The sequence below is a fragment of the Hylaeus volcanicus genome, chromosome 4, assembly GCF_026283585.1.
Source record: "Hylaeus volcanicus isolate JK05 chromosome 4, UHH_iyHylVolc1.0_haploid, whole genome shotgun sequence".
NCBI classification, from domain to species: domain Eukaryota; kingdom Metazoa; phylum Arthropoda; class Insecta; order Hymenoptera; family Colletidae; genus Hylaeus; species Hylaeus volcanicus.
In genome coordinates this window covers 9223195-9247705 of record NC_071979.1, presented here as the reverse complement: position 1 = coordinate 9247705, position 24511 = coordinate 9223195, and the positions used below count along the sequence as shown (strand labels likewise).

Here is a 24511-nt window from a genome sequence, read left to right as displayed (position 1 = left end):
GGTACGACTCGTTAATTGTAGGAATAATTTCCAGTAAAAAAACTCGAATTGTTCACCCGCTGAAGGTTATAAATCGATGGCACCGGTCTGGGTAACCGATTTTTCAATAATCTGCTCGAATTCGTATTATTCTTCATTTTAGAAAACAAACAACGCCCACTGTAATTACGAACAAAGCCTCCCGAGTTTACCTACTCACTCTCGTGTTTACACCGTGGCTCCAAAATGACCTTGTCACCGCATGGAGCCCCGATCCGCTCCTCGCTCCGAGACATTCGACGGAAGATTAAGCAACACCGTGATTCTGGGGTGGATACACAGAGGGGCAACCCCTCCCAATAGGACATTCCGCCGCGGCGGATTATAAATTATTTAATCAAGCTCCGAAGTAAGCGGAAAGAAAATATTTGACCCATTAGGCGGAGCGAGAGAAGAAACGAGGCTGAAAGGGGCGGATAACGCTCCGCTTGAGGAAGAGAAAACAAGGGAGGGCTAGGTCAGGGTGGCTCCGGGCGGTAATAAGAACGACGGCATAGTTTTAACTTCTCTTTTATGCCGGCATTTTCCGCGGCGCTCGGGCTTTGTGCGAATGAAGGCACAAATTGCTGGGCCGCGCCTTCTGGGAGACATTGAGACACGCTTCGACTCTCTCTCTCTCCCTGTTGCCTCGTCTTCGCCGATGTTCTCGACTTACGCCCGCTATCTCCTCCCTTCGCTTACCTCGTCGTCTACCTTTTTTCCATCGTTCCACTCCACCCCCTGGCACCGTGGAATCGTGCAGCGTAAAAGCTTCGCTGCGTAAGCTTCGTCTCGGCTCGTTGTAAATTCTTATAGTCGGCGGGAAGCCGTCTTAAGTCGACGTTGTTTGTTCTTTTCGCTTCGGGGAAGTGGATGCCGGGTAGCTGCTCGAGATCCGATTGCTAGGCGTTCGAGGGTGGTGGGTCATTTTTGTGACCTTTCGTCCTAACGCAAGGGTGCACGGCTAACGTTGCTCGACTCGAATATATTTATTTGTTACGTGTAGAGGATTAGTTGGAATTTACCACCGTAAGTTTCATCTTAAACTGCACTGTTCATCGATATTTGATTTCAATTCGATTGAGAGAATGAGAGAAGGTTTAAAAAAATGTTAGAACCCTAAGAATACTCCGAGACACTTGTGAGGCTATTTCGAGTGTTGTTACGTCGAAGGTACTACTAACGAGCGCAAAAGGAAAGGGGCGGAATAAGGGTGATAAAAGCGGATGCAAGAGGGAAGCGAGGAATGTCACAAGATGATGGAAAAGGGCCAGGGCTCGCGGGCGAGTAATGGATTGCAGCAGCGTGTGTACGTACTGTATGGCTCCGAGATGCACTATCGAATGTTTTATTCATAAGCGTAGAACAAAGCCTGCCTGTTTATCCTGAGGACATCTCGATGTGTACGCAACGCCGCAGCGCTTCCCAGAGCCACGAGTTGCACTTACGCGTCCTCTAAGTGCAGTTGCATCGAACGCGCAGCAATGGTAGCGAACCTATCGCGTAATGTCTACTCGAATTATTTCCTGCACCGATAACGAGTTAACCACCCTCCTTGCCTCTATGATTCGCCAATTTTTACAACAAATTACTGTACGGTAGTTTACAAAATTTTCTCTTGGATTTTCCTTCCTGCTTGAGTTAAATACGGATACCAAGGTACCAAATCCCAGGGAAGAGGAGGACAGGAGAGATCTGAACTCTGTCGAAAGCAGAGTTCCAGGATAAGCAGAGTTCTCTGTCCCGAGAACAGAATCAACGGAAAGATTTAACGAGCCGAAAGACGCACAGTCGCGCGGGGAACGGGCAAAAATTTGAAGGAATATACCGGTGGAGGGATCATCGTTGCAGCGGCAACCACTTGTGGGTCTCCGTGAATTGCCCTAATAAAAATGTTACGCCGCCTCCGCTTTTTTTCGCGTGGGAGTCGGCCAACTGCCAGCCGAAAAAAAGGAGCCCCTAGTAGCCCGACGATCATACTCGCAGATAACCGCGAACGCGGTAGCCGACCCGTGGCCGTATCTTTGTCATTTGTATCTCCACGGGTGCACCCTGGCACCGGATGACAATCAAAGGACCACGCTCCTCTCGTACCAGCGGTACGATGTCCCCTTTCTGGGACGGAGATACATTTCAAAACGTTTTCTTAGAAGCCTGCTCCGTTTGCCCAACCTTTTGCGTCGCCGCAACGTCACGCTTTTGTTCGCCTGCTCAAACGATGGTCGAGTGACTAGTAAAGTGAACAATGTTTCTCGCTAAATTGGAACGGAAGTGGCATCGAACTATATCAATTTTAAATAATTAATATTTAATTCACGATTCTCGATCGAGTTGGGTCGAAGGTTGTCTGACTCAAGGTGCCAGAAAACGCTTCACAGATCGAACTGGCGATTAGAAACCGAACGAACGACATAAGATAGAATCGTCGTTCCCACTGCAGAGCCCGGTTTCCGGTCGCTAATAAATTCCACGAGCCCCGTGGAAAGGATTGATAAGAGAGAGCGGCGTTCGTTGGGAAGGCATAGTCACGGCTCGCGAGCGGTTCCGTGAGCAAACTTCGTCCTCCCTTTGACCTCGTTAATTGTCATATCGCATCTCGAACCTGAAGCTCTCCGGGTCCGTGGCGAAGCAGGACGGTACGGGCGTGGGTGGATCGCAATGATTTACGAGGACCGCCGTTCCGGGGCTCAGGCTGGACTCTAGAGACGCTTCGCTGATAGCGTCAGAGCCACATAAGTCATCGAGACTATACCTAGGGGTCTCACCTTCTCTCTCAGTCTCCTCCCAGTCTGCTCTTCCGTCTCCCTTTTTCTTCATTCTTTTTCCCTCGACGGCCGAAAGCCCTCCCCGCGACCCTCTTCCTCCAACGCCACGCAAACATTCTATTCTTAATCTTCTTTGGTCCTCCATTATCGGAGCCCCGTGCTCCAATTATAACGCCAGTCGATACGGAGAGGGAATTATAATTGCTTTCTCTTCTGTCGCGTTATGGAAGCGGATTCTCGCGTGTCCTCGATGAATCGACCCAGCAGAGGGTCTCGGGGTAATTGACAAATATTAATGCTTCGACCGATGCCCGCGCGATATATGGAATGAGGAATCGCGAAGACCACGCTGGAAAAGCCGGTGAACGTTGCGGTTTCAGTGGAAATGGATGGATTCGTTGCGAGCACCGTGGATTCGAGGGACACTGGAATTATGGCACCGGCTGGAACGCCGTGCGCGAGGACGACAGTCGTTATTATTGATTTATTAAACCTTTAACCCGTGCAGAGAAACTGTTGCATACGTTTCAGTTTTCTAAACGCCTCCAGAGGCCAGGTTTGTTGGGTCACACCGAGTTGAACGAAATGCCACGTTTATTCTTGAAACACCTATCCTCCAACTTACACGAAAAAGGATCACGAGTGAAGAAAGTTTTAAGATACACCGACTTGGATCAGAATTTTCCCCACCCTTACCTATCAACGATCTCGATCCCTGTCACGACGACTTTCCCGCGGGATGGCACCCCGTCGCTTTGCAGCGTTAGGTTAACGCGAATGAATGACACCGAATTAGCGTTTTCTAACAGCGACTTGTCCTAACCGAATCACGAAACACCCGACGCGAAAATTGCGAAACGAGAACCGCTGATAGGCGTGAAAGTATGCCCGACCTCTGGCATGCCTGATCACGACACCTCGCGTTACCTACTCCCCGGGTGACGGGGGCCTCGAGTTAACCGTTTCATATCCAGGGAAATTAGTTCCTGGATTTACGCTCGCGACGCGCAGGAATTTTCTGTTTAATGCCAACCGGTCGATCGGTGCGTAATTATCGAACACAGCTCGAGAGAAGAGAGCTGGAATGTAAGATAAATTGCGCGGGGATACTTTTTAATCGAAAAATAAAAATCGATTCTTTGAAATTTCGCGATAGGTTTTGCCCCTTAAAAGCAAAGATACCACTTGTGTGCTATCGTATGTATTCATAAATATACTATTCGCTTTTGGAGTCGACCAATTGTCCGATAAACTACCTTATGGTATGCAATTTTGAAGGAATCGAAACGATGGACGTTAGTAGTGGGATGGTCGATCAGGAGTCAGGTGTAACCGAAGCGGTTAAATAAAAGCGTCGTCATTTCCAGCGTGTGTCCCAATTAAGACTGATTTTCTCCGTTTCCTTTCCGGTATTAGTGTCACGGTGAGCGCGCAATCTCGGAATCTACGGTATTGTGTGCCGGCGGCCGCCTCGCTCGTCCACTTACGATCCGCGCCATGAATATTACATGCCTTCTTACCCACCGGAAAGATAATTGTCAAGAGCTCTAAATACGGCCTGGAAACGGGTGGACAGAAAATGCATAATACATAATGCGACGAGAAAACGAAAATTTACGACGCGCATGGGCACCGTTTCTACGCGGAGACGCGCTAATCTACTGGGTGACTTGCACGAACTGAATTAATTTGTCGTTTCGCGCGGTGAAAACCGTACCAGCGGGTTACGTATGCGCGACGCACCGATTTAATTCGTCACATCTCGCTGCCCGTCCACCTGAGCTCGTGTAATTTTTTTCTCGATTAATTTTCTGGGCTTGACTGCCTTAAAAACTGTCCCAATTAAAAATTCATTTCATGCTTTTTACTTATTTAGAAACCGAATAAGTAAGAAGCATCGGAATTCCGTGCACGTTTGATTTTTATTTCAAATCGTGTGCCTCGAATGGTTCAAGAGAACGAGCGCAGCTACCACGTACCATTGAGACGTGGCGTACGTCCTATGTTCACCGATCTAAATTCTACTGAAAAATCATCGAAGTCTAGTCCCAGCCACGCTCGGAGCATCCACGTCGACCAAGTATCTATCCCGATCGCTCCTTCCCAATTAAGATAGAATTGAATTCTGGCTCCTCATCGAAAGATGATCAAGCCAACTGTATCCAGGGTTAATTACAGATCAGGAGGTCCCATGTAATGGCCACCTTCGAAAACGCTGTAAACGACGGTGCCAGTGTTGATATATGTCCGGGAAATGGGTCGTGCCTGCGAGGCCTAGACCGTCCGGCGTTTCATCAGAAAACGGTCGGCCCTATTAAAAGAGGAGCGCTCTGGTAGCCGGAAAGAGGAGACGGCGTGCCTCGTGGCACGGCCAGACATCATAAACTGTTTATAAATCACCGGGCATATACCTGTCATAGGGTTTAACAGATGCGCGTGTGCGCCGCGGACGCAAAAACCGCGGCTGGATAGCCGTATCTGGCGAGCCACGAAGAGATCGTATCGTTTACGCGGATCCCGAGAGCGCCGACTCTAATGCACTCTTATGCACTCTTAACCGGGACCCGCGCCTAGATTTACGTCCTCTGGATCCTGGACGACGCGGAGCATAGAGGGTCCTCGAGAATCCTCGATCCAGGCAACGGGTACTTAAACTTCCTCTGTATCAACTCTTTGCAGTCAAGATTTTCTGAGTTCGAGTGCCATGGATCTTTGTAAATATTTAATCAAAAAATGTCAAGCAACGCGATTGTGGTTCCGTTATTTTCCTAATTCCATATCTAAAAGGGTCCCTATCCATAAATATTCTAATTTCAAAAATCATTATCGTCGCGCACCGTAATCGAATTGCGCAGAATTGAATTGTAATCCTATGATAATTTAAAAACACGCGGCAGGTGAAGAGGAGAACTCTTCGAGCGGGGCTCGAGTGGAACAACCCCTGGCGAAGCGGCAGGTGCGCGAATTAAAATGTGGCCGAAGCGCATTGTAAATTAGGGGTCATCTAATAATGCGCGAGTAATAACGTGAACTCGTTTTCACCGCGACATATGTTCCTATGACGTTATCTTTGTCTTCCCGCGTATTTGTTCGTCGAATTAAAAATGAAGTCGAAGCATTATTATACACATTAACACGTGTATCAGACACTTGAAATGAAACGGTAGATGTTTCTATTGCTCTGATTAATAGTGCTCCGTTTTTAATTTACAGCGATTTCCACTGTTTTCCAAGAGAGACGCTCGCTAACGCGATGTCATTTCCGTCGAGCAGAAATCTGTTCGCGTGAACCGTGCATGTAAATTCGCCCGGGCTGAACTTTTCAATCCCTCAGACCTCCAGCGAGCTGACGAATTGCGAACGCCCTCGCTGTGACAGATGGATCTCAGGGTTACACGGACCCGCATCCGCCCCTTCCGCGAGCGTTCTTCCAAACGGCGAACCGCTAATTTTCTCGGACAACCACAAAACCGCAAGAATAATAACACCCCCGTTGAAACGGCCGCATTAAAATGCACCAATAACAATCCTTAACCGGCAAACCCTGTGATTACTTACGGATAAATCTCGCCGCGGTAGTCGAGCCACGCTCCCGATCTAGAATCTCTTCTAGCCCGAGCCACGGATACCTAGGAGTGCGCCACCCCTCCAGTTCCGTCCCTTTCATACATTTTTAATGAAGTCCCGTCTCTCGGTTTCACGAACGGACCGCATCGATCATACTTTTGACCCTTTCGGAACCTGAAATTAAAAAATGCTTCTGAGTCGTTGCCTTTGTGCGGGTGTCTAGGCGATTTTATGGGTCGGGAGAACAAGGATTGGAAACTTCTGAGAGGCCAAAGACTAGAAGAAATTTTGGCAAAATGTTTTCTAGTGAAAGATAATAGCAAGTGCAACTTGAAAAAACGTAATTTTGAAGTGTACCAATGGCACTTGCGCGATACATCCGCCATAAATTTAATCGACGAGCGCGTTGCTAAAGGCTATAATATTCTTGGTTAAAGACAAGACAGACTTTTAGTTGCGACACGTTCTTCCGGCGAAACGACAAGGACGTCGTAATATTCGTAGGGAGCGGAAGATAGAGTGGACCGTGGAGAAAGGTCCAATAAAAACGAGAAAGAAGGACGTGAGGGTCAGAGAAGGCTCCGAGGGCCACGCGCGTTTACGGACACCTGGCACCGCGATCCGTAATAGCTGCATAAATTTCAGGTAATAAACGACGCCGATGCAATTTCCTCGCAAAAATCGTTGCCTAATCGCCGCCGTTGAGTGAGTTGTTACGCCGCTCGTAGAGGTTTCCTACAATTTTCCGTTGCGCCTTCGATTTTTCCCCGTCCGCCTCTATTAACCGACAATATGATCCTGCGAACGCCAAGTTCGTTGATTGAACGAACGGTGACTGGGAACCGTGCGCGACCTGACTCGCTTCACGCTAATTGCGTAATTAGTAGTTAATTACTGGCTCGAATAATGAGTTCGGATTTTTTATCGAAACGTTCGTACTACCGTTTCTCCGTAGGATGCTCTTTTTCTTGCAGTCGTTTACCGAAAGTCGCTTGTTTATGGTGTGCATTATCTTACGGTAAGCGAAAGATCATCAAGGAAATCTTCTGGCGCCGATTTACTCAAAATTTTGACTAGTTATCCTAGGCTCCATAGCGCAGTTCATGACACAAGCGTTTGTAACGTGCCTCAATCTTTCTTAATCGGCAAAAATCTAGCACTTTTAGATCCGAGAATCATTATTTTAACCTCAGACCTCTTTCCTTAAACTTCCGTTAAACTACAGCTCGTCTGTGGACGCAACCGCGTTTCGTTCTTCCTCGAGAACCCAGCTGGACGTCTGTATCTCGCGTTTCAATATATCTCAATTATATCGTAAATAAAATATGACCAGCTAGTTGCGTGCGCCCGGTAAATTGGCAGCCGAGGTGTCCGTTAGCGAACCTGTTCTCCTGCCTTCTTCTCCCTTTTCCTCCTCGTCAGGGTAGGCAAGGGTTTCGTAACTTTCAGTATCGAGAGTACTTTTCGCCGTTGAATCGATTTTCCCATCGACACACGATACACGTGGAAAAACGTATCCTTTTCTCGAAGAGATCCGATTCCGTGGCTCTGCTTCCCTGACTCTATACTCTCGCGCGTTGCCATTAAGGGATGATCGATTGAAGGTTATCGACCGATTCTATTATTCGAGGTCGAAGACACCAGGAACAAAAGATATTTTCAACCCAAGTTATTTAGAATTTAAGATGAAAGTGTTTCTATGGAACACGGACGAAAGATGAAACACAAATTTTAACCCTCGGCGTAACTTGAATAACTCGATATTTTCAACTGTACACCCCTTCGAGGGTTATGGTCGTCGAAGTTGCTGAGCTGTCGCATAACAATTTGGAAAGCAATTCTCTACTTCGCGGAGAAATCGCTGCGTCAAGATGGAGAATCGATGCCCGGAGGATATTAAAATTTGATGGGTCGCTGGAAAGTAGGTTATGTTCTTCTCACCCTGGAAGGCACATCGGTCGCCACGGTTTTATACCCTCGCTGGAAGACAGAGGGGCGAACGTTAAACGCTTTTAAAATTTAACTTTCCGACGAGTTATTCGGCCTCGCGCCCGGAAATCCCCGCGAAAATTTACTTTCTTTTCCGTTTCGCCCAACACAACAGATTGCCGAGAGAAATTGCTCTACCCCTCCGAATCTTTCGCATATTTCTGACGTTTACGCTTCATCGCGGTCCTGCAACGCGGCTGAATCCGTTTAAGAAGATTTTCGAGACCAGTCGGTGACTGAGATTGCAAGACGAATTCCTTTACATGTCCGTAGGGCCCACTATAGCTCGGATACCTCGGGATCGCTAAACCCGTACCGTAGCCTCGTGTGCTACAGCCCCTGAGGGTGACGGACCAGATTCGATTTCATTTTAGTAAGTGTTTTCGAACGTTCCTGATATCGAATATCTTTAATCAAATATTGCTGATCCTATGGATAAATGAAATATTTGATGAAAAATCAATTACGCTACAAGATATACCTTCCAAGTCCTCGCAGTGTCCTGCAACCTCTCCAGACCTAGGAACAGTGCGTTGATTATCAAACATCCACCCTGGACGTGCGATTGCTCCGGGTGGTTGGTGTCCCGTCAGTTGGGAACAAACCATTTTCCACGGAGCGAGCTGTAAGGCGCGCGCCCGAGGGTTACGGTTATAAATAGTCCGCCTTCGGGAGGCAGTAAAGAAGCGACGAGAAGGGAAGTTGCTGGGAAGAGAATCTCGCAGGAGAGAGAGAAAGGGGGGTGGGAGAGTTTGTCAGCAAGAGCCAAATGAAATTGTATTAAAGTTTCACCTCGCGGCACGTGGAACGAGAGGCTGGAAGAGGTGCAGGGAGGGCGAGAAGAGGGAGGCGAAGCCGGAGAGGGATGGAAGCAACACAGCCAACGAGCAAAACGACCTGGCCCAGGATATTAAAGCTTGTCGCTTTAGGACAAAATGAAGGCAAGAGTTCGGTGTTCCAGCCTCCGAACAACACTCCCTCAAGACGAACAGTCCCCTGGAAATATGAGATCCTCCCAAAGATACGCGCCCGTAAACTGTTTTTATACCTTAACGCATATTTACGCGACGGGGAATACCTGGCGCGCTACGAAACACCGTTCCTGTATATCTGTTCGTAGCTTGTCGTTAATGAACACTTTTCCGTGGGCTTCTGATACTCACGGGCTTATTTTTTTAGCTTTACGTCTCGGTTCTGAATTGGAACATCGACCCTCGCGATATCGTGGAAGGTGTGGCATCTTGTACCTATCGTATCGCTATCACACATTGAGTAATGTACAAAAATACATCTTAATACGAGGGCATGAGTATTGATCTAATAACAAGTCTCGCAAAGTATCCAAAGCGATCGCTATATTTTTTTCTATTTTCCTGAAATAACCGAATATAAAACAACCGGCATATAAATGAGAAGGACCTGTGCACCTGCAATGCTATTGCTGAAACCAAACCACAACTTCAACAATGAAATCTTTGCACACGCCCTCCGAATCTGCCCAATTAACAGCATCAAAACTGCAACGAACGACAACCCCCGCCACTCAAGAACATTTCCGTTTTCCCCTACGACCTCGGGCAGGAAAACAAGGAAAAAAACCGGGAAGACAATTCCGTTTTCCGTGAATAATATACAGGGAGCGCACGCTGCAGCCACCAGCGACATTATTCGCGCCGTTTCCCGAAGGAAATTAGGAAACGCGGAGCAAACGCAACAACCGTACCCGACCCCCTTGGCGGCAGCCAAGTCACAAATGTAATATTCACGGAATAATACAGCCGTCCGACGTTTTCGCCGCGCTTTTTTCCTCCGACGTGCTCACTCGACGCTTTAATAGAAACCGCCGAGTCCGAATACCGACTCGGAATTAAACTATGGAGATCCATAGAAAACTCATCCAACGATTCCTCTCGCAAATGGTGGCCGCGCGGAGGATTGTTTTAACGCGGTTTCAGGGCTGGGAACAACTGGGAATCAAGAGTTTGTTCGGGACTAACTCTGGGCGAAGAACTTCCTTGGGGGTTCGTGTTGGTTTATCGTAATTTTCTGAGCCGCGAAGAGTAGGACGGGTTAGATAACGAAATTTTGGAGGAACGGAGTGGTTGAAAGAATCTGTGGTGACATCTCCTGTTCTTATCACTAGGGTAACACGCATTTCTTACAAGTGCTTCTATGTAATCACCCTCGACCAACCTCCAAACATCTCTGTGTCCAAGGTAGCCTGCTAGGTAGCGTTCCTCTGGCACTCCCTAACCGAATCGCAACATCACAAGTCGAACGAACAGCTCAAAGTAGTCGCTAATTTTTTCACACACCCCTCGAACCACCTGGAATCCGCCCAAGCCGTGCGACCAGTGGACGTTGTGGTCTCACACCGCCTCCCCAGCGTTTCTCTGGCAGGACACGGCGGTGTCCTCGATGAAGAATACCTCGGTTTCATCCGTGGGGCGTTCCGCTAACCGATTTGTCGCTCGTTGTGTACGCGATGCGAATCTGCGGACGCATGCGAGCACACAGCCGCGCGGGGCGTGTATCCACGCGCTGCTCGTTAATATGTGGGGATACGGGTCTGATTACGCATAAGCTCGCCCCAGCCCTATCTCCCCCCGCATCGGCCGCCAGAAAACCTGATACGGCCACGGCAGTTATGTATATCCCGTCCAGAAGTTCACAAAGACGCGAACCGACGTCTCAATTTTTTTTCGCGGGAGATAAGATTGTCCTGGGTCGCTGGGACGACGCGCGCCGCCCGCTGGACGACGTTTCTCCTGGAAGTCGATCCTTAGCCTGACATCGTTCATGCTACTACGTGACAACCTTGCAAAAAGCTGCATCTGGTAATCGTAAACGCTCCTCGACCGCGCCGATCGTAGTTACGTCCAGGAAGTATTCGTTCCGAAGATGTGGGGCTTGACGAGATCGCGAACGAAAGTGATACTTAATCAAAGATTAAACCATCAACGTCATCTCCCTGCTGTTCAAATCAATGCCTACCGAACTAAAGTATATTAATCAGCGTGGATCTGTTACAAAGACCTCAGCCAAGTCTACTGGGTCGGGTTCAGGGAAGAAATTCCTGGTTCTGTCATCGAAGAATTCTCGAGTAATTTATTTTTTGCTCGCAAATCATTCTGCCCATTAGCCCACGCAGGACGATGTATCGAGGCGGCGCGGGGCAGCCCGAGGAGCAAGGAGGAGACCAAGGTGGCAGGAGACGCTGGAAGGAAGGGTAATCCTTCCGCTGATGTGTGTTACGAGGTCCACCCGCCCGCGCACTCATCATCACCGAGATAATGGAGTGGGCGGTACACGGAGCAGAGATGCTGGACGGTTCGGGGCCCAGTCCACCGAGGCTCGCAACAAAAACCGCCACTCAACGACCCTGCCCCGACTTGCACGACCATAAAATCATCCTAGTTCTCCGCCACCCCGGCTCTCTATCTCTCTTCCTCTTTGTTGCCCCTTTGCTCTCCCGACGTTTCTTCCCGCAAACGTAACGAACGACTCGACGATCGCGTGCAGAACCTTGCCTCCTGATCCCTCGCGATGACAAGCCCGAGAGGACTCCTCCTCTTCTTTCACTCTGCTCTCTCTCTCTCTCTGTTTCTCCGATTTCTACTCTTTCGGCTCGTGTTATCTGTGCATCTGATAATCGCCCCTCTGCCACGGCTGCTTTAAAGGCCCGCAATTCTTCGGGGGGAAATTAACCGGATAGTGCTTCGATGGTGGGTCTAGGAGAATGTTGCGAAGCTACCGATTCGTTAGCAGTGAGGATTCGCCTTGGTTGGAAGTATGTGATATAGAGGACTTGTTGTCAAGATCGATCGAAAGAAGATCGAATAGTTTTGACGCTACAACTTTCTAATTAAACTTGCATCAATAAGCCTCTAATCTCTAAAATCTCTAAAATTTCTAACAACATTTGTGCAAAAAGATCATCACAACGACCCCAATGAAAAAAAAGTTTCAAGCACCCTGCATCCTCCCCAGACCAAGTCCTCCGAGGGCGCAACCCCTGACAGTCGATCCGCGACTGTTCATTGGCTCGAAAATTTTAATAACCCGAGCAACGATAGGTCGGAAGAGTACGCATGTCCAGTGGAGTGTCACCGCCGTGGCGACACGCGCTGGTGACACACTATTCCTCTTTCCCTCCCTCGTACTACACCCTCCTCGCTCGCTCTTTCCCTCGATTCATCGTGTCCCCGTGCAGGGAGGACCTAGCCTGGAATTCTGTCGAGGTTTTCGCGCAGGCGCCTTTCCTGCCAGGAGGTTAAGAGGTGCCCTCCATTCTTCCGCCTTCAAGGTGCACCCTCCCTCGCAGGACTTGGAGAACGTCTCGAGAAATAAAACGATCGCGAACAACTGCTGTTTTGGTCAGGGTGTAAAAAGTAAAGAATTCTTTCGGAGGATGGATCGCAACAGGGAACACGTTATCTGCAGTTTATGGTACAGTATTATCGTCAGTAAGTCTGTGAAGATTGTCAGATGGTGACCAAGGCTTCGAAGATGAGGGCACGTAGAAACCGAAACTTGACGAGTTTCCGCGGATACGGATAGTAAAAGATGTGACTATGTTAAGTTGAGGTGGAATAAATGGACGATGAAGATTAGAGCCTAATCAGAGACCAAGCGTTAATAGTGACCACTCGACCAAACACAAAGATCACCCAAGAGACCAAAGACATAGGGATGGGCGGGAGTAGAGAGCTGAAGATAAATTCCCAGGGAACAAGAGCATAAAGTAGCATCGACCTGGAGTGAAAAAGGTGGACGATGAAGATTCGCGGAGGACGGATGAGGTGACCCGGGAGAGAGGTACTCGACGGAGTCCAGCGTAGTCTCTTGGATCGATACGAACGGCGCGCGCTGTGTCCCCGTCCGCCATTGGTCATAGCAAAACCTAGACGTGCCCGGTTTTCTCCTTTCCTCTCTCTTGTCCTCTTCACCCTCTTCCGACCAGCCACCCCTTGGACTCTATCTATATCCAGTCGACCTAGCCTCGCTCAACCTAACCCCTTTTAACTCCAGTCTACTTTATCCTCCTCGCAGACTGGGCTAGACTCCGATCTCTCTCGCTTCCTCCTCCTCTCCCGACGATGTCTCTGTTCCCTTTCCTCCTTACAGCTTTTCCTACGCCGTTTCCTCATTTTTTTGCGCAACGCGTCTCCGCGCTGCCGTGCCATTACTGCAAGAGCATCGACTGTGCCTGCTCGCAATCATTGATACGATGATCGGATTACGAAACACGAAGCGCAGTCCTCGTCGATTAGACGAGCGAAGAAATATGAAAACGCGAGGATTACGTGACGGTTGACCTCGATCCTTAATGGCGGAGGTGAACGGGACGGTCCCACGATGACTGTCAACGACGCGACGCGGCCTGCAAGACGTCGTCGTCGGTTGCGTAGACGACGCGCGCACCACCAGTCGGAAGCGACTTTTGAATATGGATGAGCCGAGGCATAGGAGCGGACACAGTCTCATGCTCGCTACGCGGAGACATAATTGCCTTAATTAACGCTAATATGTTAAGTCGCGCTAGCTTCTTTTGTTCACCGCCATGCTGCGAGTCGGCGAGGACGTTCGGATATCGCCTGGTAAACGCTGAGCGCGAGTAGACTTGATTCCTGCTGGTAACTAGGCTATCCTTACGAGACATCGACGTCTATGGTTAGATCGTTCGATAAAAGACAGTTGTAATTGCTGTTGAGAAGGTAATCGCCAGGGTGACGCGCGAAATTGTTGTCGGAAGGTGACGGGAGAATTTTCCAAACATCTAGAAGTATGGAATTAGTAGTGTATACGACAGTGGCGCATTGTGTTTACACGCAAAAAAAGACTCGTTTTTGTCGCAGCTACGTAGGAACACTTTTGTGTAAGCAATCATGTATCGTTTAAATAAATGTTACAAGTAATTACTTTTCAAACAAACTTCACAAGTAGTTTCGTATGAAAAGTGTCGCACCAGAAACAAGACACTTAAACCAGACCTACCCAGAGATCAACAAAGGAGTATCGGCGTGTTTTTATCGCAAGGTGAAAAAATGACAGGCGGTTCCAGGTAGGCGAAGCAGGGCATAAAGCAGCGGGGAACCGGGGGGCTCATCCGGCCGCCACGAATCCGCGACATCGTTCGAGGGTACCGAGGCGTACCAAAGGGTAAGGAAGCGGGCAGACCGCGGCAGAGGACGATTCTTCTTCTTCATCGGGGTGCCTCGAACTGCGTTGGAGAATGCAGATACATAAATTCATGAGCGGAGTAACAACCGGTGACGCCACGCTAGCTTCCGTGCCGCGGCGAAGGCACGGTCGCGCGGCGGCAATCGTATTCATGAACCGACACGGTAATTAGGGACACTAGCTCGCCTCCCAACCGGAAGTCGCCGCGAGAGAATCCTCCCTCCGCGGCTCCGTGGAACACCGCCGGAAATACTTATGCATTCCGTTCGTTTCCTAAGAAAACGCGAGCGCTACGGATCGCCCGAGACACTGCACCCGAAAGTTCGATAAACTCACCTGTTCCTCGCAAAGAAACAGGTGAAATAGCAACACGCCAAACATGCAGAAAAAGAATAATCTACGGCTTTGCACATTTCGTTAGACTGATATTTTCTTGAATTTTCTGTAAGATCCATCGTGGGATTAACAGCGTTTAATAAAAAGGATTCGAAGCCGTAAGGAGTCCCGTTTCGCCATAGAACTCGATCGAGCCCAAGTGAAGATTGGTCAAAGCTCGCGTTTCGTCGATCTCCCACTTTTTCTAGGCTCGTAAACCGCCGCGAATTGAATTTTCATCGCGATATCCATAAATCAGCGATTCGAGTTTTAAGAGGAGCAACGAGAGCTGGTGCCCGCGATTACCTCGGCTCAATCTTCGACGAAACGTTCATCCTCCCCGTGAGATGGATCGCGCGGAAACAACGCGAATTCCAATTTAATCCGACGAATCAGCGTCCCGTTAGCCAGTCCCGGAGCCAGAGCTTTTTAATTCGATAACGGGGCGCGCTGGTTCGCTTAGAATGGACGATAATCGTGGGACGTTGGCAGAACGTAACGTACGTACGTATGGAGAGAGTATTATATGGGTGGAAGCCAATTATTCGTGCGGCTGACCCTGAAGGCAATGATAACTGCGGGCGGCGCATAATTTTGAGCACCACGAGGCCGCCGCGGCAGTACGTAACTTTGCCTGCCTTATAATGAAGATATAACCGTGAGCCGACTGCCGAGACATCTTTACGTCCGAGAATGCTTGGCTTGTTACTCGCTTACGATGCCGAGGAGGCTAAGATACGTCCGGCGGTGCCGTCCTTTTCCTCCTCGTTCGACGTCCGCGTCCTCGAATACGTGGTACCCGTTCGATCGCCCCTCTCTTTGTTTCGCGAGGTCTACGGCAATTTCAATGTAGAAAGCATCTAGAACCACCAAGAGATCGAGAAAAAACGATTGGGAATCCTAGAAGATCGGAAGCGTTGATGAGTCGCCGAAGTCTTCCGAGATTTCTTAAAGTCTCCTAGTTTCGAAGTAGACACTGACATCACTCTGTCATTTGGGACTAATTGTCGCCAAAGATTGCACGAAAAAAGCATTGCGATGAAGGATTTCCTGTTCCGACGACTTCGTATTCGTCGGCCCATGGATCCAGTGCACGCTGAAATTGCGACGAACCAGAGCGCTGATATGGAAAAAGAACGCATCTCCCGTTCGCGTTTTGCTCGGCGTCCCTTCGACAAATAAATGTTATTCGATATTCCGCGCGTGTGTATCTATTCCGCGGCCCCGCCGACAGATTTTCATTTACGGATTCCAGAGAGCGTTGTGTGAGCGAATTAAATCCGACGCGGTATCGCTGTATCAGCGTCGGGCCAAGAACCGTTTCGCGGTGTTCATTTCAATACGCCCCTAATTGAACGCTGTTCAATATTGACGAGTTAAACAATTGTCTTTGGAAAACTGAACGAACCGCGTAACCGTTAATCATCCCTCTATCCAGTGCCATCGTTGCACGCGATCCCATAATAATTCGCGTCGTATACGCGCGCATACACGACGTGCACGGATGAGAGAAAATTTCCCCCTGTAAATTTGTCAGAGACGCGCTGGTGCAAATGAAAAATATTACACACTCGTCTGTCGTTCCCTGCCGCCCAGCAAACTGCCACCCTCCGAACAACGTTTTGCATTTTACGTGACGTTTGGGCGCCATTATCGTCCGTTAGTTATTCATCGTCGCGTTAGTGTTAAAGTCTGGTCGTGAGGTGAGAGAGAACACAGGAATTTTTCAAACACCTGTGTTATTGTCTCTTTGGTGTCGCGAAAAGGTGCACTTTGTCAGCTCTAACGCGTTCGAGGGTTAAAGAGCCCCATCTCGGTGGCCAGCTTTCACGGAGTCGTGCGTCTCCTTCGCGGTCTCCTCCTCTTCCGTTCTCCTCTCGTTTTGCTCTCATCCCGTTCATCTTGCACCGGCCAACAACCTAGCCTGACGGCTGCGCGTAAAATTGGCCGAAACGCAATTTCCATTAGGCCGGTACCCGAGCCACGTTACAAATTATAGGTGTACTCTCGTTGGAGAGCCCGATGAAACGAGGGAACCGATATGCACTTGGCGTTTTCCTCCCCCTGCGAGTCGAACGACGCTTCCGAGGATCGTGTTATTGGCGGTGGACGCGCGGCAAAAACCACCCGACGGCCAGATTTTGTTCGAAATTAACGCTCGACCCCGTGGCCTCCGACTTGCCATGTCTCGGGACGGATGATTAATCGCGTCGATGAAAGTAGAACGAAATGTTGCTGGGCTTTTTTGCGAGGTAGCGTGTTCGGCCGAAGCGAGAGTAAAGGTAATGAATGGTTCGGAACGATGAGACAAGTTGGACCGAGACGGAGTATGTTTGGACCTTGTACACCTGGTGACGCCTCGGCTCTACCTCTTGGGTGTCTTATTTGGAATATCTGAATGCGTTTCCACTGATTTTCCAATTTAGAAAATCCCTCCAACTCTTCCTCTATATCTCGGTTCCAAGGTTCTTCGACTGTGTTACGAAGAATGTCACTCGCCACCACGCGCGACGTCTGCCTGCGTTAGCTCATATTTATAATAGATGAGTCGCGAAGTAGCGGTGAATACCGAAGCCTGGGACGAATATAACGTTACAACATGGCACGAGTAGCCGCGGGCGATCGCGCTGGGTCGTTAGAGACACGCCCGTGGAAAATACGGTTCGCTTGACATTAAAATCGCATTTGTCGGTTTTCCGCGGAATCCTGCGCGCGATCCGATCCATTGGTCGCTTGAGGTCCTCGCGCTCGTGACTCACGAACGGCATTAAATTGTAATTTAACAGCGACATTTACGTCGACTCTAACGATAAGTGATTTCATTGCGTCCCTGACTGATCGCAAGACGTCTAATTCAATTGCGTTTCCGTTTCGCTTTCAACCACGCAGAAGATGATTTCAGGACTAACGCTTTGCTAACTCGAGTTAAGAAGACCTTTGCAAAGAATTCAATTTTCCAATGTCTACAACGATGAAAATTATTATAACGTAATCTTATACGAATACAGTGAAGCTGGATTGCTAAAACATCACGCCGTACGCCATGTAAATTTCATACGCGGGGAGAGGTCCACTTGGAAACGGAATTCTAAAACTCCGTTTGCTTGGCCGTTTGAAAGTGGCTCGGTCGGCCAATCGGAGTTTCAGCTCGTCCGAGTTGAAATGAAATATTTGTGAAAGCGGTCGAGGGATTCCGAGTGTAATTATCGTCGATGGACAATATTTACTAGCGTATTTAAACTATTAAACGTTTTAATTTTTGAACGAGAAATTAATATCGTCGATGCTGGCGCATAGTTGAGTTAGAAAAAACTATGCCTTCGTTAAAAGATGCTTTCCCTGTATAAAAAATACTAATTATTCTTTAGTACCTATCCGCATGCGGAAATCAATCGTCGACTGTCCTTTACTTTTAAAGTAAGGACAAGTTACTCTAAGAAATCGTCGCACGGCGCTCGCTCCGTAAAGAAAAAAGATAGTCAAGAAACGACCATGAACGATTAGAAATGACCACTTATTACCACTGACCACTTTCACATGAAAGTAATAAACAGGAGTACGCGTTGCAGCTCGTTCCTCTTAATGCACGTGCTATCCGTTTCCCTAACCCGCAACTTGCTGGATACTTTTCCAATTCCCTCCAGATGACGGTCTACAATCCCGTGAAACGTATCCAGTCTACTCGCCATCCAATCTATGACTAATTTTCAAGATGACTTACAACTTTCTCGACGTGAAAGTAACCACGGATTTATGGACGAAGTGGGTGTACCCCGCGCTATCAAAATTAAAACACAGTTCGTAAAACGCATCGCCCCCCTTCTTCGTCCAAACTTTCTCGTCGCAACATCGTTAATGCATTGACCGTCCTGGATGGGGGTGAAACGGAGGCGAGGGTGTAGCGGAGTACGAGACTTTTTTATGTAGATTGCGACCCACGCCTAATTTCGAGACTCGTCGTTGTTTATTGTCGAATCCTTTTAGCCAGGGATAAACGGGGAGGGTGTTTGGCTGTAAGAAGTTCCATCGGAAAAGGAGCTGGAAGGAAAAAAGGGGATGGAAAGATTTCGTCATTAACGCGACCGAGACCACCCTAACGACGCGCGTCGTGCTTCGCCTGGATCGTTATCGTTTTAATGCGTGGACTCCCCTTAAATCAGTGGCACTGGGTCCAACGCCTTTTATCCCTCCCGTGAACTCATATTTTCATTCCAATGTCATTAACGCGCGAGCAAAATTTCTTTATTAATCGTAAAAAAGAATGCACTGTGCCTTTATAGGGCTAGCGACACCGTTCTTTACTTATGATCTGTGTAGAAACGCCTGGATAATATAAGAGAATTTTCCTACGGAATTATCCAGGCTGTTCGCGTGAAAGAGATTCAACGCGTCGTCCAGCCGTGACCAAGTCGTTGTTGTTGTTGCAGAGAACCGAGAGGACCGCGGTGGCCCAGGATCAGGATGGAGGGTCCATAAATGCGCAAGAAGCGCGCCTCACCGCGAGTAAGTGTATCTAATTACCCTTGCCGTTTACGTCAACGATTTCCAGTGATTTACGGCGAAATTGTACCGACGACCTTCGGTCCAGCGGGTCTACGGTTCCGGGAGGGCTGCCAGGAGAGAGGGGAGGAGGAACGAATCAGCTAAGCGGTCCGTGGCTAAAAAACGCTAAAGGATTCGGTCATTTATCACGGCGCTGCTGCCCCCGGGGCACCAGGGAACGAAAAGGGAAGGAATATAATCCGTTGGACAGACTAATCGCGGACTAACTATCCACATATTATCTACAATAATCCTATAGTGCCTTGGCGAGATAGGAGGCTCTCCTCGGTGGCCATCGTCTATCGAAATGAGACTGAATCGAGACGATTCTTCAGCAACAGTTTGAAAGTCAGAAATATCGAAGTGCAAAACATGACGAAACAAAATTAAAATTAGGTGCCACATACTATTGATATCAAGCTTAAAAAAATTCTATTTAACAGTAACGTGTTTGACCCTCCTAACCCCCTAACCCTCGGCAATCCTGTCCTAAAACGTGTCAAAAATGTCTAGACCAGACCATCGCGCAAACTGAGCTAGTTCGCCAAAACGGGAGATTTTGTTTCCTCTTTTTTTTTTTCCAGATGAAGAAAGCCTCGAACATTTCGCCTATCAATTCAGTCTGGGATCAATTTACAGAGTGCGCGTTACGGTTTCGATCAGCGAAACGCCGGTCCCGGCTTGCGCCAGGTTATTTTTTCAGGCTACGGTCTGCGTTACCTGCCCGCGTAAATATACAAGGCAGCCCGCTGCAATTTTGAAGCCTGTCGCGCGTAAATAAAGCGTACTAGACCGTGGAAATTAATTAGTATGCCACGGGTTAAAATGTAGAGAAAATTTACCGACATCGCCATTTAATTGACAAACAAATTTCAATGGTCTCCCGTTCGATTCACGAAGACCACGTACGCGAATGATTGTGAGGTCTTGAATATAATGTTTGAGGAACGCTTGAAAAATAATTAATCGAAGAAGAATTTGTCGAATCGACGTCTCTCGCTGACTGTAGTATCTTGGGGGGTTAAGGATGACGACAATCGGGGACATATGGAGGGTTGTCGAAAAACTACGCGTTAGGGTACACATGTAACGCCTTCAAATTACAGTGTGGTCGAGCTCCATCCATCACAACCTGGCCCATGGGACTCACGGTCTCTGCGCACCGCCCCAACGTTTAAGTCGTTAGCAATTTCCTGCACGGGACTATTTTCGGGCCCAAATTCCATATGGCTCGATAATACCCGATAATACGACCGCGCAGGAGATTGGAGAAACGATGTTCGTCCTGTCTCGTCGATAGTACCGTCGATAGTTCATCCCTACCCTCTCTTTTGTAAAAATGTTGCGTCTGTATCTGTTACACTGTCGATTCCCCCGTTTCGCTTTGTCTGAGGACGGTGGATAGCTTCGATGACTGTAATTTGAGAGAGAACATCCTTTGTTTAAATAACGCTTCTCCAGAAATTGTATGAAAGCTGCTCTTCTCGGTTCTAATTATCAATTACTTGAATCCAAGGGGAGTAAGAGCTTGGATGGATGCAGAGCCTGTACCCATTTTTATTAACATCGTGTTTCATTTCCTCTTACAGAGAATCGATAATTCTAGCGTTCCTATCGATAAAAATATGGATATCCACGCTACATTGGCACACACTTCAGTTTAGAACCTCGGATTGGTACATTTAATATTATTTTTAGTATTAATACTTTCACTTTCGGTTGCGAATAATTCTTATCGGGTAATTTTCTAACCGATTCAGCGTTTTCAGCGGTTAATTTTTTATTTTAATATCAACTTACCAACACGGTGAATGAAGCGGCTGCAGGAGAAAGGAGGATCTGCACCAGGTGGCAGTAGCGCACGGATCACCAGTACATGAAGTACTCCTCCGATAAGACATTTGAAAAAATATTGAACGCGTTGCGTTCACTGTTGTATTGCAATAAATTCTACGTAAAATAGAAACAACGTTCTTATAATAATCGTGTTAAGGAATAACATTTTTACAGTTCAAAAGGTCGACACCGAAAGGAAGACTACTTTCACACAAACATCCTCAACTGTTCTCCCACCGAGCAAGAAATTCTTGCCAGTCGACGACCAACCAACGAATATAAACGCTTATTTTGAACGAAAAAAATCATCGACATTTCGGAGTGTCGAAGAGGATCCCGCACCCCAATGGTTGATCGAGGAAGCTCTTAACAGAATGACCGAGGTATGTATAACAACATTGTACCACAAGAATAATATCTCGAGAAATTAATATCTCAATAGAAAAGGAATTAGCAAACTCATCTTTAACATGGTTAACGTTAATTTTTCATTTTTGCTCGCCGCGCAAAATCGACGTCGAATCGACTCAGCACAGCGAGCGATGGACGAAGACGGAAGCATTGTCGAGCAAGGAGACCGAGTGAGTCCGCAGGGAGTAAAAGCCGGTCGAACGTTTTTTAATTGAAAAAAGTTTGGTAATTTTTCATCCGTCAGAAATTCGCGGAAAAAATGCCGATACGATTGTTACTGGATTAATGGAATTTCATAGCGAGAAGTGTACATTGTACGCTGGAAAGTATGCTCAATGATAAAATGGAATTTGTAAAACTATCCGATAAAATTCCGCTAGGTAATCACGCCGTACTGCCCCAAGCGTGTCTGGCATTTTCAATCCTTCGTTTTTTGGATTCTTTAAATATTAAGACAGCGAAACGCGTGTCAGATGTAACTGAAGCAAGTTTATCACTTAAAAAATTGTGCGGTATACCAGAAAAAAAATTTGTACATATAAAAATGACTGTAGAGTAATTTATACAATCAAATCGATCGAATAGTTTGCCTGTAAACTGCATCAGCACTATTTCGATTGATTTATAATTTAAAAAACGGACAATATTGGATACATATTCATATTTAATTAGGGTGCAATAATTTATTTTTCAATAGTTCAATACAATTTGAGCTGATAAATAAACCTTGAGGCCATCTAGCGTCTAATTCGTCTAACTTGTAGACCTTCGACAAACCTAAAATAAAAAGCGACTTCCTTGCGCCGCTGTCAGAGGGCACATGCTGACAATGACCATACTAATCGCGCTTTTTTAAACGAACAATTTACAATTAGTAACCGATTGATGTAACATTAGGTACAAAGCAACCATAGCAGACCTCGAGGCACAACTCACACGTACGAAAGAGGAGCTCAGCGAAGCTCTAAGGATGAAATCGGTCACAAAAGAGAAATATAAAAGGTGGAAACATTCGATTTGGTCCTATTAAAATGCCGCTCTTATAGAAGACACTTGGATAATTAAATATCATAATCGATGTAAGTTCTAGTCCTGATTTCTCCACAGGTCCTTGGCAAGTGTAAAAGCAGAAGCTCGCAGAGAGAACGAAAGTTTACAAGACAGAATCATACGCATCTGCACGTCTGTTTTGGAAAATTTCGGTCCTCGTACGTTGTCCGAGAAAAGAGGCAACAGTTATCGATTCAAGTGTCGCACACACCTGAAGAGCCACAAAAAGATTTCGAGCAAGCTGCATAAGAAGGTAAATGATCCGATACGAACCTCGAAATCGAACGTTTAAGCGCAGAAACATGTTAACCGTGATAGACAAGGTTCGTTTCGATTTTGTCAGCTGCGGAAGGCAGTGGCGAGATCGAGCAAATTGAAATGGGAATTGACGAAGGTGAGGCGAGCGTTGGAAAACAAAACGAAGAAGTGCGAAACCATCAGCAAGTGCTTCGACAAGCTGAAAGAAGACATGGATGTTGCAGAGGGCAACTTGAATAAACTCATATCGGAAAACCTAGCGCTAAGAAAGAGCATGGAGGACACGCGGGAATGGATGGAGCGTAATATGGGAAAGGAGCACCACGAGAAAACCAACGCCGCTCATTTTCGAGACATGCAGAGGAGCAGGGAGCTGACGAACCTGAAGAAGAAGAGCGAGGAAGACTTTAACACTATCGCTCAACTTCGTAACAAGTGAGACATAAACGAAGCTGGTGTTAGAAAAAAAATGTAAATAAATGTATTCGTAAATACTTCAGACTATTGCGATCAGAGTCAGCGAACGCCAACAAGGGATTCCTACTGAACAGTTACAAAAGTCAGCTTTCAGATCTGAACAAGGAAAAGAATCAACTCCTGTCGAAGATAAGTACCTTGGAGAACGAGATCACCGCCGCGAAAACCAGTAGCTCGCAATTAAAAGCGAAAGTACATATTCCAAGCAAAAATCTTGTTTAGCTCATCCCTGACGATTAACCATGTTTAACAGATTTCAGTTCTGAACAATGAGAAGGATAAGTTGCTATCTGACAACGAGAAGTCGAAGACAGACGTGGCGGAAAAGGTAAGGATATATAATTTTATACCGCTATTTCTACAAATTTGGAATGTTAATTGTACATCCTATTAAGAAATGCGAAGAAACGATGCAGCAGGAAACTAATCTCATGAAAGCCAGGTACGAAGAAACGATCAAATCTATAAAAATGAAAATGATGACTGCAGAGGATCGGAACATGGAATACTCGAAAGCTATAAGGGTACATTCGAATTAAGTGAAAATTTTATATTAATAAAATCCATTACTCTGTATTATTTTGAATTAGGATTTTTTGAAGAAGATTTACGACTATCGCGGAGGCCCCGATACACAGAGGAGCTTGAAAGAAGACGAGGCTAGCGAAAAACAGGCCCACGAAACCGCCTGTAATATTTTAAACATGTCACCGGAAGAACTGTCCGGCTTCATCAATGGAAAAACATTCAATTCGGTAATTCTCTTCTAAAAATTCACACTTTGATGATACAATATTATTATTCTCTAATACCGCGATGAAAACTTCTAACAGATTAACTCTTGGGTATTCGAGTTGAACCGAATTCTAGGAAAAAATAATTTCTCTGAAAGTCTGTCAAAGTTCTTGTTCAGAAAAACGCTGAAGAAAATGAAAACGTAACGCGTGATCGAAAGGAGAACAGTTCCATAAATATTTTTCAAAATCGTTCAGCTGTATATTGGTTGTTTAAAAGAATTAAATACACGATTCTAATCATTC

The 24511-nt window shown here is 47.1% G+C and overlaps 1 protein-coding gene across 1 annotated transcript in view; it reads left to right on the top strand.

Moving 5' to 3' along the window:
• The window catches only part of LOC128875157 (citron Rho-interacting kinase-like), a 63806-nt gene extending 39298 nt beyond the window's left edge, over positions 1 to 24508 (top strand). The window contains exons 3-13 of the mRNA XM_054120530.1: positions 19325 to 19400; positions 21450 to 21658; positions 21807 to 21856; positions 22584 to 22688; positions 22794 to 22989; positions 23080 to 23429; positions 23495 to 23663; positions 23725 to 23799; positions 23867 to 23995; positions 24062 to 24226; positions 24305 to 24508. Of these exons, the coding sequence (XP_053976505.1) occupies positions 19325 to 19400; positions 21450 to 21658; positions 21807 to 21856; positions 22584 to 22688; positions 22794 to 22989; positions 23080 to 23429; positions 23495 to 23663; positions 23725 to 23799; positions 23867 to 23995; positions 24062 to 24226; positions 24305 to 24412 (1632 nt within the window). The 3' untranslated portion in view covers positions 24413 to 24508. The remainder of the gene's footprint in view (positions 1 to 19324; positions 19401 to 21449; positions 21659 to 21806; positions 21857 to 22583; positions 22689 to 22793; positions 22990 to 23079; positions 23430 to 23494; positions 23664 to 23724; positions 23800 to 23866; positions 23996 to 24061; positions 24227 to 24304) is intronic.
• Positions 24509 to 24511: the final 3 nt, after the last annotated feature.